At 45.7% G+C, this 17,928-nt stretch overlaps 1 protein-coding gene across 2 annotated transcripts in view; it reads right to left on the bottom strand.

Moving 5' to 3' along the window:
- The window catches only part of ppp2r5d (protein phosphatase 2, regulatory subunit B', delta), a 111,213-nt gene extending 96,687 nt beyond the window's left edge, over window positions 1-14,526 (bottom strand). The window contains exons 1-2 of one of the 2 annotated variants that reach the window (XM_052025260.1): window positions 14,403-14,526; window positions 14,172-14,237 (exon numbers count right to left, since the gene is read on the bottom strand). In XM_052025260.1, coding sequence (XP_051881220.1) covers window positions 14,172-14,237; window positions 14,403-14,429 — 93 coding nt within the window. In that variant the 5' untranslated portion in view covers window positions 14,430-14,526. The remainder of the gene's footprint in view (window positions 1-14,171; window positions 14,238-14,402) is intronic. The other variant, XM_052025261.1, reaches the window with a different exon arrangement.
- Window positions 14,527-17,928: the final 3,402 nt, after the last annotated feature.

Raw genomic sequence — 17,928 nt, 5'->3', positions numbered from 1 at the left:
AGTTCCAGCAGCCAGAACAGCAGAAGGCAGGAACCAGCAGCATTGTTTTTATTTAAAAGTTGTTTCTGATTGGCTAAGTGAGTATCAACTCAGCCAATAAAACGCAGGTTTGGGGGGGGGGGGGGGGGGGTGTAGGGGCCATTTTGGAGCAGCCATTGTCTGAGTGGACCAGTGTGAGAGTGGGGGTGCTGAGGCTTTGGCGTGAAGGTGGAGGCTACGGTGAGGTTCTGTTAAGTTCTCTTTATTATTGGACAGGTAGAGCAGTGGGAGTGACACCCAGTGCAGCAGTGTGCTCCTCTTGCATGATGTGTGAAGTCAGCGAGACCTCCAGTGTCCCTGATGATGACACCTGACACCTGAGAGATCCTTACAGACCCTGTTAGGGAACTAGAGCTGGATGACCTTTGGTACATTCGGGAGATTGAGGGGTTCATAGACAGGAGTTACATGGAGGCAGTCACACCTAAATTGCAGGAGGCAGGTAGCTGGGTGACTCAGGAGAAAGGGAACAGGCAGTCAATACGCAGTCAAGCTCTTTCCCTCAGAAGGGGGGAGAAGAGGTGAGTGGAAGTGATAGGGGATTCATTGGTTAGGGGAGCATTCAGGACGTTCTGTAGATGAGAACGAGACTGTCAGATGGTACATTGCCTCCCAGGTGTCAGGGTCAGATGTCTCGGATTGAGTCCACAACATTCTTGTGGGGGAGCAGCCAGAGGCTGTGGTACATGTTGGTACCAATGGCATAGGCAGAAAAAGTGATGAGGTCCTGCAAAATAAATTCAGGGAGTTGGGTGCGAAGTTAAAAGACACCACCTCCAGGGTGGTGATCTCAGGTAGCAACCCATGCCACATGCTAGCAAGGCAAGAAATAGAAAGATCATGCGGTTTAAGATGTGGCTAAGCAGATGATGCAGGAAGGAGGGTTTCAGATTTTCAGATCATTGGGTTCTCTTCCAGGGCAAGTGGGATCGGTACAAATGGTACAGTTTTCACCGTAATTGGAGGGGGACCAATATCCTTGCAGGAAGGTTTGCCAGTGCTGCTCGGGTGGGGTTTAATCTAGAGTTGTAGGGGGGTGGTATAGGCAGTTAGGATCAAATGAGGCACTTGAGTATAAGAAGTGCAAGAGAACACTTGAGTGAAATCAGGACGGCTAAGAGAGAACATGAGATTGCTCTGGCAGACAAGGTGGAAGAGAATCCAAAGGGTTTCTACATGTATATTAAGAGCAAAAGGATAGCAAGGGACAAAATTGTTCCTCTTGAAGATCAGTGTGCTAATCTATGCATGGAACCAAAAGAGATGGGGGAGATGTTAAATGGATTTTTTTGCATCTCTGTGTTTACTCAGGAGACAGAGGTAGGAGGAGGTGCTTGCAGTCTTGAGGCAAATTAGGGTGGATAAATCCCCAGGGCCTGATGAGGTGTCCCCTTGGACCTTGTGGGAGGCTAGTGCAGAAATTGTAGGGGCCCTGGCAGAGATATTTAAAGTGTTATTGGCCACGGGTTTGGTGCCAGAGGACTGGAGGATAGCTAATGTTGTTCTGTTGTTTAAGAAAGGCTCCAAATAATTTCCCCGCTTATTCTTGGAGCCTTTCTTAAACTACAGAACAACATTTGCTGTCCTCCGGCACCTCACCTGTGGCCAGGGATGTTTTAAATATCTCTGCCAGGATTATAGGCCAGTGAGCCTGACGTCAGTCATGGGTAAATTATTGGAAGGTATTCTGAGGGACAGGATACAAGTATTTGGATAGACAGGGCCTGATTAGGGATAGTCAACATGGCTTTGTGTATGGGAGGTCATGTCTAATCAATCTAACAGTTTTTCGAGAAGGTTATTAGGAAGGTTGAAGGGAAGGCAGTGGACTTTGTCTACATGAACTTTAGCAAGGCCTTTGACAAAGTCCCACGTGGGAGGCTACTCCAGAAGGTTAAGTCACTTGGCATTCAGGATGTTGTAGTCAACTGGATTCAATGCTGGCTTAGCGGGAGAAGCCAGAGAGTGGTAGTAGATGGTTGTCTCTCTGATTGGAGGCCTGTGACTAGTGGTGTGCCACAGAGATCGGTGCTGTGTCCGTTGTTATTATCCATATTAATGATTTAGACAATTATGTGGTAAACTGGATAAGCAAATTTGCAAATGACACCAAGATTGGGGGCATGGTGTACAACGAGTAAGGCTATCAAAGCTTGCGAAGTAATCTGGACCAGCTGGAAAAATGGGCTGAAAAATGGCAGATGGAATTTAATGCAGACAAGTGAGGTGATACACTTTGGGAGGACAAACCAGGGTAAGACTTACACAGTGAATGGTAGGGCACTGAGGTGTGTGGAGGAACAAAGGGACCTGGGAATACAAATGCATAATTCCTTGAAAGTGGCATCGCAGGTAGATAGGGTCATAAAGGAAGCTTTAAGCACATTGCCCTTCATAAATCAGTGCACTGAGTACAGGAGTTGGGATGTTATGTTGAAGCTGTATAAACCATAGACCCATAGAACCATACAGCACAAAACAGGCCCTTCGGCCCACCATGTTGTGCCGTCCATCAAACCACCCTCACACTACCTAACCCCTTCCTCCCGCATATCCCTCTCTCTCACACTCCTCCAAGTGCCTATCCAACAAACTCTTGAACCTGTCCAATGTATCTGCCTCCACCACCACCCTAGGCAGCGCATTCCATGCACCAACCACTCTCTGGGTGAAAAACCTCCCCCTGACATCTCCCCTGAACCTCCCACCCATAACCTTAAAGCCATGCCCTCTCGTCTTGAGCATTGGTGCCCTGGGAAGGAGGCACTGGCTGTCTACTCTATCTATTCCTCTCAATATTTTATATACCTCTATCATGTCTCCTCTCATCCTCCTCCTTTCCAGTGAATAAAGCCCTAGCACCTTAAGCCTTTCCTCATATTCCATACGCTCTAATCCAGGCAGCATCCTGGTAAATCTCCTCTGCACCCTCTCCAATGCCTCCACATCCTTCCTATAATGAGGCGACCAAAAGTGAACACAGTACTCCAAGTGTGGCCTAACTAAAGTTTTGTAAAGCTGCATCATCACCTCGCGGCTCTTAAACTCAATCCCGCGATTTATGAAAGCCAACATCCCACTGGCCTTCTTAACTGCTCTTTCCACCTGTGAGGCAACTTTCAATGAACTGTGAATATGAACCCCCAGATCCCTCTGTTCCTCCACACTGCCAAGTACCTTGCCATTTGCCCAGTACTCTGCCCTGGAGTTTGTCCTTCCAAAGTGTACCACCTCACACTTTTCCGGATTGAACTCCATCTGCCACTTGTCAGCCCAGCTCTGCATCCTATCAATATCCCTCTGTAAGTTCCGACAGCCCTCCACACTATCCACAACACCGCCGATCTTAGTGTCGTCCGCAAACTTACTAACCCAGCCTTCCACCCCCTCATCTAAGTCATCTATAAATATCACAAAAAGTAGAGGTCCCAGAACCGATCCCTGCGGGACACCACTAGTCACTGTCCTCCAATCCGAGGGCACTCCCTCCACCACAACCCTCTGTTTTCTACAGGCAAGCCAATTCCTAATCCACACAGCCAAGCTTCCCTGGATCCCTTGGCCTCTGACCTTCTAGAGCTTAGCTCTGACCTTAGCTGTTGGTAAGGCTAAATTTAGAGTATTGTGTGCAGTTCTGGTCACCTATCTACAGGAAAGATATCAATAAGCTTGAAGGAGAGTGCAGAGAAGATTTACACTGTTGCTGGGACTTGAGGACCTGAGTTAGAGGGATAGGGTGAATAGGTTAGGACTTTATTCCATGAAGTGCAGGAGAATGAGGGGAGATCTTATAAAAGTATGCAAAATTGAGGGGTATAGATAGGGTCAATGCACGCAGGCTTTTTCTTTGGGTTGGGTGAGACTAGAACCAGAGGTCATGGGTTTAGGGAGAAAGGTGAAATATTTAAAGGGAATGAAGGAGAACTACTTCACTCAGAGGTGGTGAGAGTGTGGAATGAGCTGCCAGCGGAAGTAGTGGATGTGGATTCAACTGTAACATTTAAGAACAGTTTGGATAGGTATGTGAGAGGTATGGAAGGCTTTGGTCTGGGTGCCAGTAGGTGGGAATAGGCAGAAAACCAGGCTGACAAAGACTAGATGGGCTGAAGGGTTTGTTTCTGTGCTGTAGTACTCTGACTGAAAGAAGCAGCATTTTAAAGGGAGGATGAGGCAACCATGGCTGACAAGGGAAAAGACAAGCATAAAAGCAAAAGAGCAATTTTGTCCCTTGCCATCCTTTTGCTCTTAATATAGCTATAGAAACCCTTTGGATTCTCTTCCACCTTGTCTGCCAGAGAAACCTTGTCCACTTTTACTTAAATTTTCAGGAGGCCTTTGACAAGGTGCTGTACGTGAGGCTGCTGAAGGAGCCCATGGTATTATAGGAAAGGCACTAGCATGGATAGAAGATCGGCTGACTGGCAGAAGGCAGAGTGGGAATAAAGGGGGCCTTTTCTGGTTGGCTGCCAGTGACCAGTGGCACTCCGCAGTGGTTGGTGTTAGGTCCACTAGTTTTTACTTTACATGTTAATGATCTGGATGACGGAATTGATGGCTTTGTGGCCAAGTTTGCAGATAGGTGGAGGGGCAGGTAGTGTTGAGGAAGCAGGGAGTCTGCAGAAGGACTTGAGACAGCTACGGTTACAGGGAGAAGACAGGAGAATGGGGTTGAGGGGGGAAAAATAAATCAGCCGTGATTGAACGGTGGAGCAGACTCGATGGGCCAGATGGCCTAATTCTGCTCATCTTATGGAGTAACTGTCAGTCTACATTGTCTCATTCTTTCTCCCAAAGTATATCACTTGACCATGTTGTACTTCATCTACCACTATCTGACCATTCAGCCAGGCTTTGTCTTCTTGCAGTCTGGTATGATCAGCTTCATTGGTTACCACTATTCAGACAATGTATGCAACTAGGAAATTTTACCCTCCACACTGCATCTCAGTCTTTAACACTGGACTTCTTCAAACAGCTTCTACAAGCCCACAGACAATGTCTACCGCATTCTTTTCAATCTTCCCCATCACATCAGAAAATTCAGTCAAGTTAGTCACAACATAGTCAAAGGTGGCACGGAACCGGGCCACAACCTCTTAGCTGTAGATGAGAACATGACATCTTAATCCCTTTCACTCCCCCCTCCTCTACCAAAATTCACTATCTTCAGTTGTACAAAGTCTGCAACCTAACCAGCAACAGAGAGACAAGACAGTAAAGACTCAAATTAACAGACATCAGCTCGGCATAAAGAGAAACAGAACACAGGTAGTCTCAAACTCAAATGGGAAATACTTCATCTGTCTTAAAGTGCTGAAATAAGTTCCATTCCACACCACTTCTTCTCTGAAACTGTGCTTCCTTGTTTATGTCCACTCTTTTCCTTAAACAGACTGCAATTAATTACCCCACCACAATCTTCGAAGACAACTGCTTTTCTTAAAAGATTAAATGACTTGAGCTTGGTATACAGGGCAGAACCACCAAATTGGCAGGTGACAAAATTTTGAGGCACAGTGATCTGTGAGGATGATAGTTATGGACTTCAAGGAGATATGGATTGACCGGGTGGAATGGGTAAATACTTGGCAGGTGAGATTTCATGCCGACAATTGTTAATTGTTACACTTTTGTAGGAAAAATGAGCAAAGGCAATATAAACTAGAGGGCACAATTCTAAAGGTACATGAATAGAGAGATTTGAGCTTGTATGCATTATTCATTGAACATGGCAGAGCAGGTTGAGAAAGTGGTTAGAAAAACCATACAGCATACCAAGCTTTATTAATAAAGACAAAATGCAAGAGCAAGGAAGTCACGATGAACTGTACCTTCACAAATACTGATTTCATCACAACTGGATTATTGTGTTCAGTCTGGAGCACACTTTAGGAAAGATATGAATGCTTTGAGAGGATGTTAAAGTACGTTAGTAAAATAATTCCAGTCCTGAGAGACATAGATAAACCAGCAAGGCCACATGTGTTCTCCTGGGAACAGAAGAGATTACCAGCAGATCTAACGGAAGTATTCAAAAATCATTAAGGGAATAGACGAAGTAGAAAGACAGAAACTAGAAGACATAGACTGAAGGTGATTGGCAAGACGTTTTTCTTTGGCAGAGCAAGTGTTTAGGATTTGGAATGAACTGGCAAGGGGAGTAATGGAGGCAGACTCAATTGTAGAGTTTGAAAGGGAGCTGGAGAAGCATCTTAAAAGAATGGGCCACATGAAGAGGGATTCATTGGTTTTTACACTGAGCTAGTACTGATTCAATAGGATGAATGGCCTCCACGATGTTACCATTTTCTAATTTATCAAGAGAAAACCACCAGCCTGGACAGTGACAAGAGATTCTGTAGATGCTGGAATCTGAAGCAACATACACAAAAAGTGTTAGAGGAACTCTGCAGGTCAGGCAGCATCTATGGAGAGAAAAACAGTCAATGTTTTGGGTTGAGACCCTTCATCAGGACTCGGTCTGGACAGTCTTTCCTCATAACCTTGGTCCTCCAATCCTAGCAACCTCTGTAGTCTCATGACCAGAAGTGGACACAGCTGTGGCCTAACTAGTCTTCCATAAAGCTACAGCAGTACCCGATTACTCCTGTACGTTTTAGGCAATAAAGATTAATATCACAGACACATTCTTAACTACCTTATCTACCCATCCTGCCTTCAAGGACAGGCAAATGTTCCTCAATGCTTCTTAGTATCCTACTATTTATCTTGTATTCCTTGGCACTGTCTGCCTACCCCAATGCATTCCCTAACACTTCTGACCAAATTCCATTCATCACTTTTCTGCCCACCAAATCAGACCATTGCTACCTTCCTAGATACGACTACCTCATTATCAACTGCACTGTCAATTTTGGTGTCACCTGCAGATACTGCAACCAAAATTAAAGCTCAAGACTAAGTCATTCAGGTATACCACAAAAACAAAAGGGATTTGTGCCCAGTCCTGCTGAATCCAGTGTGTGCAGCCTCAAGCTACTAATATTCCTGAAACAAAGATTTTTTCAATGCAAGTTGCCTCTTCCTTAGATCCATTAGCTTGCTTACTTGAATCTGGCACGTGGGATTAATTATAACTTATTGGCTGATGGTCAGATTTCAGCACCCACAGCAGCACTATCAGAGACTATACAATGTCTGCCTGCTGTTTTGGGTGTTCAGGCCACTGCTACCACGATTACAGATGACAATTATCAAAATGCTTGCAGTGTACTGCAAGTGTCCTCCAACAAATGTCTAGAGCATGGTCCAGTGTAGAGAGAGTTACTCAGTCTCTTTCACGTGCTGTTGTCTGCCAGCCAATCAAACTTGCTTTTCTTCCAGCTGCGTTGAAGTGGTACAATGTAGGACAACTTCTTTTGGGCCAGAGCTGTTTGAGATCGTCCTCCAACTGTAGCCTCAACCACCGAAACTCGAGCATTCCACAAGTCCTGCTTCAGCCATTAGGGTAGCACTGAGAGACTCAGAACTGCCAAAAGGTACACAAAAGAGGGAGTACGCAAGGCCTATTATTAATAGACAAATTTATTAAACTATGCCCAAAACCTATTTTGTGTTGGCTTATATTCTGGCATTGTGGCACAACTAATGGAAAGAGATGGGGAATTGTTGCAGAATGGGGCACTGAGGTTGTATGTACTGATGAGATGTTCATCTGCACAACAACGAAGAAGGGGTTACCTCGGATCCTTCTCTTCCCTAGCTGCTTACTTTTACAACTGCAGGAGAGAGTTGTCTCCTCTGACAACCAAGTTTTCAGCATACAAATTCAAGATTTATTTACACAAGGGATAAGATTTATTTATACTTGGAAAGGCAGAGATTGGAGATGATCAGCATGGCTTTGCTCAAGAGAAATCCTGTTTCACTAATCTGATAGAATAGTAACCAAATATATTGATGAGGATAGTGAAGTAGATGTTGTCCATTTGGTAGGCTTGGTCCAAAGAGTTAGAGCCCATGGAACCCAAGACAAGCTACCAAATTGGATCCAAGATTGGTAATAGGAGACAGAGTCATAGTGGAGGGTTGCTTATCTGATTGGAAGCCTGTGACTAGTGGTGTACCACAACGATTAGTGCTGGGACCCTTGATGTTTGTGGAAAACACAAACTATTTGAATGTGAATGTAGGAGGCATGATTAGCAAGCTTGCAGATGACAAGAAAACTTGTGATGTTGATAATGAGGATTGTCTTAGGCTACAGCCTGACACTGATCAGCTGGAAAGTTGGGTGGAGCCATGGCAGATGAAATTTAATCCTGATAAACATAAAGCGATGCAATTTGAAAGGTCACACAAGATTAGAACATGCACAGTAAATCGTAGTGTTGATGAACAGAGAGACCTTGAGGCACAATTCCAAAGATCGTTGAAAGTGGCAGCACAAGTATAAAGGATGAAGGCATATAGGATGCTTGCATTCAGAGCTGTTACACAGAATATAAAAACAAGGACAGCACTTTACAACTTTATAAAACATTTGTTTGGCCACACCTCAAGTCCTGTGTGCAGTTCTGGATGGATGGGATTGGACTGAAGATCGTGCAGAGATTCACCAGGATGCTCTCTACTGGAGCACAGGACAGGATGCGTTTGTTTTCCCTGAAGAGGAGGTTGTTAAGGGGTGACCTGATAGAAGTTTACAAAATTATGAGGGACATAGGTAGGGCAGATACTAAGAATCGTTTTCCTCATGGCGGTAGTGTCTAAATCAGAGGACATAGGTGCAAGGTGACAGGTAGGTGGTTGAGGAGGGGATCAGAGGGAGAATTTTTTTTTCACCCAGTGATTGGAATCTGGAATGCACTCCCAGAGGTGACAGGTACAGTTAATCACAAAACATTTAAGTATCTAGATAAGCACTTGAATCGCCAAAGAATAGAAGCTTATGGATCAAATACAGGTCAATGGGACTAGTACCGGCAAGTACAACGGTCAGCACATGGTAATGTTGCTGTGCTGTACAATTCTATGACTAACGACAAATCTTGACAGCAGAACATCCCCGAGATGGTCTAGATAGTGGAAGCATAGTTTCAGCACCATCTCAGTAACAGCAGAACAGCTTTCACTATATGCCTGATGCCCACGAGTTGGGTTGGGCACCAGAACCACAAGCTGTGTGGTCATTAAACAGCCCCTTTTAAGCCATTAGATGCCATTTGCTTGTCGAGTTGACTGAAATGCAAATGATACAACTGCCATGATATTATCTGCTGCTGCTAACTGGGCAACAGCAGGAGGCATGGAACCACTGGCAGCACCAGCAAGGTGCGTTTAGTCAATCAGGAAGCTGAAATCAAACCACAGGGATAAGGCCATTCAAATAATGTGTTGACCTTACACCTTAGCACCATTTTCCTGAACTAAGTCTATATCAGAAAATCTAATGATCCTTGCAAAGCCATTGTGCTCACATTACCTGCTGCTCTCTAGTGAAAATAAAATGTGGTCAGCTTTATTTGAAAAGAAGATGCCACTGACATTCCCTGTGTAATATTGGACAACACCCAGAGAAAAACTAAACGTGTCTCCAGTCATGGCTTGAAAGGTCCAGAGCATAACAAGGTCACAGCCAGAGTCATTCAGAGTGGCACTGTCAATGTGGTCCTGGCCCTGTAGGTGGTAAGTTTTAGAAACAACTGAAGACCAGACATCTTTCCTACTGTCCCTCCCCAAGGTTCAGGGAGGATTGCTCTTTGAACACATTCGGAAAGGCTTCTTTCACTGTAAAGTGATGTGTATTCCCTTCCACTACATGCATTTTCCCCAAAGATGTTACCTCATTTTTCTGGATTTAATTCCATTTCTCACTTTTTTTTGTCAACTAACCAATTCATAGCTAACTTCTCATGGCCAACTTTCTACCACTGTCAATTATTGTATGATTTTCAAAAATTTTAACCATTGCCTCATGGCCCTACAGTCAAGTCTAAGGCAATACCATCAGCCACAAGGAGATCCTGTACTGAGCCAGTAGAAGCTCACATAGCCTTCCAGTCACAAACTCTTACCCAATTATTCTCCACTTTCTTTCCCTTTGTCAGTTTTAGATCCAATTCCCACATATTTGCTTTTCTGATCAGTGCTTTACATGGGCCTTTGACAAAAAAAAACACTAAAGACCATGCAGACTACATCAAATAGACTGCCCTCATCAATTTTTACCTTAAAATTCAAATTATCGTAAAACTTCAGTTTTTTTAGAAATACTTTAGAAGCATCTAAAAGGGATGAGGTAACAATATTTATTTTTAAATATCAGTATCATCTTGTAAAACTGGATGCCATGACATCAACTGGCCCACATTCAGCACCACCACTGTGGTACCTCAGACACCACACTGCCCTCTCACTGCTGATGGGCCTCCACACTCTGCTGCTATTACAACAAATGCCTACAGTATCATCTCCTCCTCTGACATTTGTGAACAACTAGCAGGATTGCAAGAATCAAGCTGAGCATTCATCTTATGTACTGTCTGCAAAGTAAGTAGCTCTCAGCCACGTGGACAGGCAGCAGTTTATGACAAGGTGCTTTCCTAAAACTGAAGTCCCCAAAAGATGTTTCGCGTTAAGGGAAGGTCACATCTGACTTACAGAAGAAATCCACTGCGAATGCCCCTAATTAATCTGCACATTATGTGCCTTTGTTTCTACACTTCTAATAGTGGCACCAATCTGATCACCGACAACCTTATTGAAAGACAGAGGAGATATGAGATGCCAGACAGCCTACTCCTGCTTCCAAGTTCAAAATATCCTTTGATTTTATCCATTCTAATGTCCCCAATGAATACATCTGCAGGAAGTCCAGCTGCAGCTCCTCTGATCGGTTAGAGGGCCAGCTGGAATCATGAGGAGCAGACAGGAGGCATAGAGTGTTATAGATGGGAGTTTCAGGGAGGTGGGGATACCAAAGTTTCAATCAGATAGATGGAAGACCACCAGGAGTGGCAGACAGGTGGTGCAGGAGTCTCCTGCGGCTGCTGCCCTCTCAAACAAATGTACTGTTTAGATACTGTTGGAGGGAACGGCCTCTCAGGAGGAAATGACAACAGCAGCCAGATCAGTGGCACCACAACTGGCTCTGTTGTACAGCAGAGTAGGTCAAAGACTGGGTAAGCAATAGCAGACTCTTTAGATGGGGGCACAGATAGGTGCTTCTGTGGCCACAAGCAAGACTCCAGAATGGTGCATTGCCTCCCTGGTGCCAGGGTCAAGGTTGGCTCAGAGCAGGTACAGGACATTGTGATGGGGAGGGCGAGCAGCCAGAGGTCATGGTCCATATTGGTCAACAACATAGGCAGGAAGAGAGGCAAGGTCCTGCAAAGAGAATTTAGGGAGTTAGATATCAAGTTAAAAGACAGGACCTCTACAGTTGTTCTCTCAGGAATACTCCCTGTGCCACATGCCAGCAGGGCAAGAAATAGCAAGATAATACAGTTGAATGTGTAGCTAACTGACCTGGTGCAATGTAGAGGGCTTCAGGTACATGGATTACTGGACTTTCTTCCAGGGCAGGTGGGAGCTGTACAAGGACAGGATGCACCTAAACTGGAGGGGTAGCAATATCCTTGCAGGAAGGTTTGCTAAGTGCTACTCAGGAGGGGAGTGGGAACCAGAGCAGTAGGTCAGCGAGTGGCAGGATTGTGGGGAAGGTAGAAGTTAGATCAAGTAAGACTGAAAGGAAGGATAGGCAGGGCCAGAATGAACGGGTGGGGCTGACGTGCATTCATTTCAATGAAAGCATTATGGTAAGGTCGATGAACTTAGGGCCTGGATTAGTACATGGAACTATGATGTGGTAGCCATTACAGAAACTTGGTTGAGAGAAGGGTTCAGTGTTCCAGGGTTCATGTTTCAGACGTGATAGAGAGGGATGCAAAAGAGATAGACGAATCTCACAGTTGCACTTGGAGGACATCCTGGAGGGCTCATCCAGTGAGGCAATATGGTCACAGCTCAGGAACAAGAAAGGTGCAACCACTTGATGGGGTTATACTAGAGGCCTCCCAAAAGACAGTCCGAGATAGAGGGGAAGATGCAAAAGCAACAAGATTATTGTCGTGGGCGATCTTAATTTCACAAATATAGACTGGGGTTCCCTTAGTGCCAGTGGCTTAGATAGGGCAGAATTTGTTAGGTGCATCCACGAAGGTTTCTTGAAGATGTAGATAGTCCAACCAGGGAAGGGGCTATACTAGACCATGTAATTGCAATTGTCCTTTTGTGACAATAGAAACAAAATATTAATTTAGAACCATATCCATGTCTTCTGCCTCCACACAAAGGTTAAATTCTTGATCTTTAGTGATCCCTACTCTTTTCTCTGAAATCCTTGAAGAGATATGCTTCCTCGTTATTTTTTTCATGCACCTCTTTGCTTTAATTTCTTTTTTAACATTACCTTGCCTACTATATTCTTTTTACAACACGGCGCTTTCAGTATCTGTCACGCTTCCCTCTTTTCACTCAACTGTCTGTGCTGTGCTCTTCCTCTAAACTACACTACACCTCCAGTTGCCCAAGTTCATTGCTTAAACTCTTCCAGTACAGAGCCCTTGTGCTACACACAGATTGAAAGAGCTCCCTTAAACACATTATGACTCCATATGTCTTTACAAATATACTGTCCCAGTTAACACTGGAATAGTTGAGTTCAAGTTACTTAACTAACTGATGTTTACGCTCCCTCAAGCTGCCCACATGGAATTTTAACCATTTTCAAGCTCCTCTCTGAAGTCTCACCTCATCCTGATATGAAAATATATTGTTGCTCTTTCATCACTGAACCAAATCCTGGAACGATACTTTGGGAGCAGATTTAACGAGAGGTTGGTCAAGCCAACTTGTCTCCAAATTCAAGGGCAAATAGGAGCCGCCCATAAATGCCAGCCTTAGTGACATCCACATTCATTAAATAAATAAAACAGCCATGTCCAAATCAGTCACATAAAATGACAAGTGGACTGAGCACCAATTCTCCTTGAATACTATTTTTTGAATTTTGCCAACTTGAATAAATACATACCTGTGCTGTTGGTTAAGCAGACAGACTTGATTAAAAAGAAATTAAAAGATGGCTGTGGGTAGGAGTCTGGAGGAGAGCGAGGGGAGGAGGAGGAAGGGACCTGGTGGGCAAAATGGTACCTTTTCTGTACCTGTGACTTTGTCACGTAGAATATGAATCACAGATTGTATAATTTTGGACAATCACTTTCTTGATGATTTCTTAACCAATTCAGGAAATTAAAATCCAAGCAGAAAATCCACGAGCCAGCACACCAGTTTACTGATTAATATCAATGAACAAAGCCAGAACCGTGGGCAAAAGACCTAATCAAGAGGTATTTTATAATCTGCCAACTTCACTCATTTCCTGTTTGGCCTGCGCATAAAACAGCTCGATTTACAATTCTAACACAAAATCAAAACACCTGCCTCCTGCTTTCAACAGCTGTCCCCAGTTCTGCTGAGATACAGTACAAAAGGCATCCACATCAATACAAAAGCAATCGGACACCTCCACAGCTCCTTTAAAATGTGCAGGAATTATTTCCCACACGCTGCCAAATCCCTATACATCCGTTTCAGGCTATGAACGATCCATAAATGCAGTAATTTTTTTTTCAAACATTATTAAGCGGTCGTTATCAATCTGTTATCCAATCAAAGCACAACGTTGTGAAGCTTAATCCGCCCACCCAACCACTGCAGAATCCAGTGTGTGGAGAGGGGTGGGGGCTGCATTTCCAGGCGAGATCCTCTTGCAGGGGGAAGTGTGTAAGACGTCCTTTGTCAGAGCCAAGGAAATGTAGGGAAAGCATCTGCTGCAGCCATAGCGCTGGCGGCCGAGCCTCATACCCGCGCTCTCCAGCGGGGGGGGGGAGGGAGGCAGCCCCGTCCCTGAGGGTTGCCCCTTCTATTCCTTACCCCCATCCTATCCTCCGTGAGCACCTCCCCAGCCTGGGGCCGGCGGGCGGGGAGACAAAGGGCGGCGGGGGGGGGGGGGGGGGGGGACGGGTGGTGGGAGTGCGGCCGGTCGGCCTAGGCCCCCGCCAGGCCCGGCGGCCTCGGCCTCCCGTGTCCCCGGCTCCCCCTTTTACCTCTTCCGCGTTCTCGGCGCCATCCTTGCCGCCGCTCTTGGGACTCTTGCCGGGTTTGCTGGGCTCCTGCGGGGCAGAGAGAGAGAGAGGTAAAACACTCCAGTCGGTGCCCGTTACCTCGGGAGGTTGGTTGGCGGGTTAATTAATTAATTAGCAGCGAGGCGCGGGCGGGTGGGCGTTCGCAGGGCCGCAGCTCCCCCTCTCCCCCGGGACCGGCCAGCCACCCACTACCTTCTCCTTCTTGCTTTTATTCGGCATGGTGCTGCGCTGGCGCCGCGGCCGCCGCTCCCTCCGTCCGCTCGAGCTCTCGCCGCTGCCCGGGCTGCAGGCCGCCCGCCCGCCCGCCCACGCACGCACGCCCGCGCTGATTGGCCGAGCTCAACGCGCACGCCCGCGCTGATTGGCCGAGCTCAACGCGCACGCCCGCGCTGATTGGCCGAGCTCAACGCGCACGCCCGCGCTGATTGGCCGAGCTCAACGCGCATGACCGCGCTGATTGGTCGAGCTCAACGTGCAGCCGCTCTCCCATTGGGGTAGCCGGGGCCGTCCTTTCCTTTTCTCTTTCCCCCCCAACGCGATTGGACGGGACGAGGCGACGCCCTCCCCCAAATCCATCCCCGCACGCCGTTTTATTGGGCAGATTAGGGTGGGAGGCAGACAGTCATTGGCTGAATCTCCGGGACCCGACGTTCTGATTGGCCGATGGCCGCGGTTTAACGCGGGGCGATTCCGATTGGTTTGTTGTGTGGGTTCCGCACTCGGAGTCGGGACCAATGGGGTGGCGGCAGAGGATGCGGAGGACGGCCCGTCTACAGGCTGGTCCTGCTGCTGGGTCTCCGGCAGGGACGTGGCTCACTCACCCCGCCCTCCCCCCTTCCATCAGTCGCACAGCGCAGACCCTCCTGTGGCAACGTCAGGGTTACACTCGGCCACTGCAGTGCTTCCTCGGTCCTTTCGGTAACTTCTTGCTCCAGCTGCCCAGCGTGGACTGCCTGCTGAGAATACGGTGCCCTGGCCGCAGCTTAAAGTTTGCGGATAGAAACATGAAATAAGGACAGAAAACGCTGCAAACACTCGGCAGGTTCAGGTAGTATCTGTGGAAAGACAGGTAACGTCTCAGATCCAGGAGCCTTTGGGGCATTCCTGGAAAATTGGAAGTGAATACGGTTCTAATGAAGAGTCCCAGACCTGAAACGTTAACTCTTCTTTCCACCCATCCTGCCTCACCTGTTAAGCGTTTCCAGCATTTTACTTTTAGTTTAAATTTTAGGAAGACTGAGGCCCCTTCCTTCCATGAACTCCATTCCCCTAACACTCCCTTAACCTTGCCATTGTCTGACAGTAAATCAACTTCTTCGCCCAAACCCAGGCTTAATTTTAAACCGTCAGTAAATAATACTTATTTCTACGTCGGTAGCAATTTCTTGCAGCCATTCTCAACATTTTAGTTCTACACTTAACGCCATTGCTCCTCGAGTGAAATTTCTGAAACGTTAATGGTTTCTCCACACAGCTCTTACCTGACCTGCCGAGTATTTACAGCAGTTAGATGGTATTTTGGATTTCCAGCATCTGCAATATTTTGCTGGTGTATGCCAATGCTCTTCTGTGTGTGCTTCGGTCCCATTCTCTTCACAAAAGTCTTTTATTTACAACTTGGATTGGTGACACTTTGATTTTAAGCTCATTTTCAAATTCTTTCATCTTCCCCCTTTACCTTCACAAGCACCTCCCAGCCCTACACATCCCTGTATTTAATCACCCTGCTAGTAGTGGCTGCATCAAGGACCTTCCTTCATAAACCTTGGTCTCTCTAGCACTCTCTCCCCTTGATTAAAATGTTCATAGCTGCATCTGCACCAATATCTGCAACCAAATTTTGTTAATGTTGTGAACTATCTTTGGGAATATAGTTAAATATAAGTTGCTATATAAATGCAGGTTGTCATGGTCTCTTCCCCCACAGTTACACAATCAAGATCGCACAAAAGTTAAAAAAAACCGCTGTTATAGGAAATCTGAAATCTGCAACAGATGGCTTTCCCCCTTCCATTCGTACAAAGATTGTAAATGTGCTGCAAATGGTCACTACGTTCTCACCAAGCTGTTAATGTAAAGTGAATTTTTAAAGAATCCCACTGCAGAGATTGAGGCCATTTGACCCATTGTGCCTCTGCTAGTTCTTTGAAAAATTCCAGCTTGTAAGATAAATATTCTTCCATTTCTTCTCTGCACAGAACAATATTCTTCGTTTTTAATAAAATTCTTCAGCTTACAATTCAAGAACAAAAGTAGAAAATACTACTTAGCAAATTAGACAGCATCTGTCATCATTTCCAGTCTATGATCCTTCAAGGTCACATTACTGCCTGAACTATGGGGCATGTCCAGTACTTTTATAATTTCAGATTTCCATAACACTGGGCAATTGTCCTGCTGTTGTAGCTCACAAGGTTGGAGGTTCAGTGTGCTGACAATGTAGTAGAATGCAGGTAAGGAACTCTCAAGTCTCTCATTTAAAATAACCTCAAGTCTCTGTAATTTAAAATAACCTAACAATCTCAAAAGGAGCTATACTTAAACTGCAGTAACTAAAAGACACAAGATCAGCCACACAGATATGAACTTAGATCCAGCGTTTAATCAAGAGGTAACATTCCAATAAACACAAGACTAGAGCTAGAAATTATATCAGTAAACATCTGCTAATGATTATGACATTCATGACATTAAGAATTGACGACTTGTAGATTTAATCATAATATGCAATTGTTAGTAACGTCCAAAAATGGTTGTATCCTTGTCTACCCTGGAGGATTACTCCCAATGGAATCATGTACAAGAACCTACAGCTGCTAAATGCTTTGTGAGACTCCTGGTTAAGGACTTCCCGCTGTATGCTTATGATAAAAATTTGGCAGTCTTATAGACCTGACTCCAAATGGTGACTTTGGGAAAGTCACAGATTGTTCCAGGGAGAAAACCCCAAGGCAACTTTTGCTGAAAGCAGCTGCTCTCAGACTTCCCATGGTTTACCTGAAATCTGTAGGCCTTCAAGTCCAGACTGTACTGGAGACTTCAACATTCCACAGTTCACTACTGAAGGATGTACAAGTGGTTACTGTAGTTTCTGCCTTGCCCAAAAGGTGGTAACACAACCTGAGGCTCTGGAATGATCACTGTGTTTGTGGGCTGAAATGATTCAATCAAATGTCACGAATGTGAACGTACGGGTGCCTGTTCTGTCAACCAGTTCTTCCTGTGAGGAGGAGGAGAAGATCATGCCAACTGATCGTCAACAAACCTGCTGATTATGAGATGAGAATCAGAATAAGCTTGGTGGGTCAACCCTCCGAGATTACTCCGAGTTGAGGCTCGGAGTAAATCAGGGAGCCCTTGACATCCTTAAGATTAATAGGAGGGTCAATGGGGTGGGGAAGGAGAACCATGGGTAGGAGGGGGATGATCAAGGCTGAGAGGCAACCTTAGATGTTTATAAGATTACGAGGGACAAAGGTCGGAGCCAGAGTCTCTTCCCCAAGGTAGAGGAGTCTAAATCCACAGAACACAGGTTTTATGGTGAGAGGGGAGAAATTTGGAGGAGATCTGAGAGGCAGGTTTTTCTACACAGAGGGTGGTGGGAAAATGGAATGAGCTGCCGGAGGAGGTAGTCGAGGCAGGTACAATTACAAAGTTTAAACAGTAAATTGGACAGGTAGTTGGATTAAAGGAGTAGAGGGATACAGATCTAATGCAG

This window comes from Pristis pectinata, chromosome 10 (genome assembly GCF_009764475.1).
Source record: "Pristis pectinata isolate sPriPec2 chromosome 10, sPriPec2.1.pri, whole genome shotgun sequence".
Classification (NCBI taxonomy): Eukaryota; Metazoa; Chordata; class Chondrichthyes; order Rhinopristiformes; family Pristidae; genus Pristis; species Pristis pectinata.
Note: the sequence above shows the minus strand (reverse complement) of the source record. Positions and strands in the feature narration are given on the sequence as shown.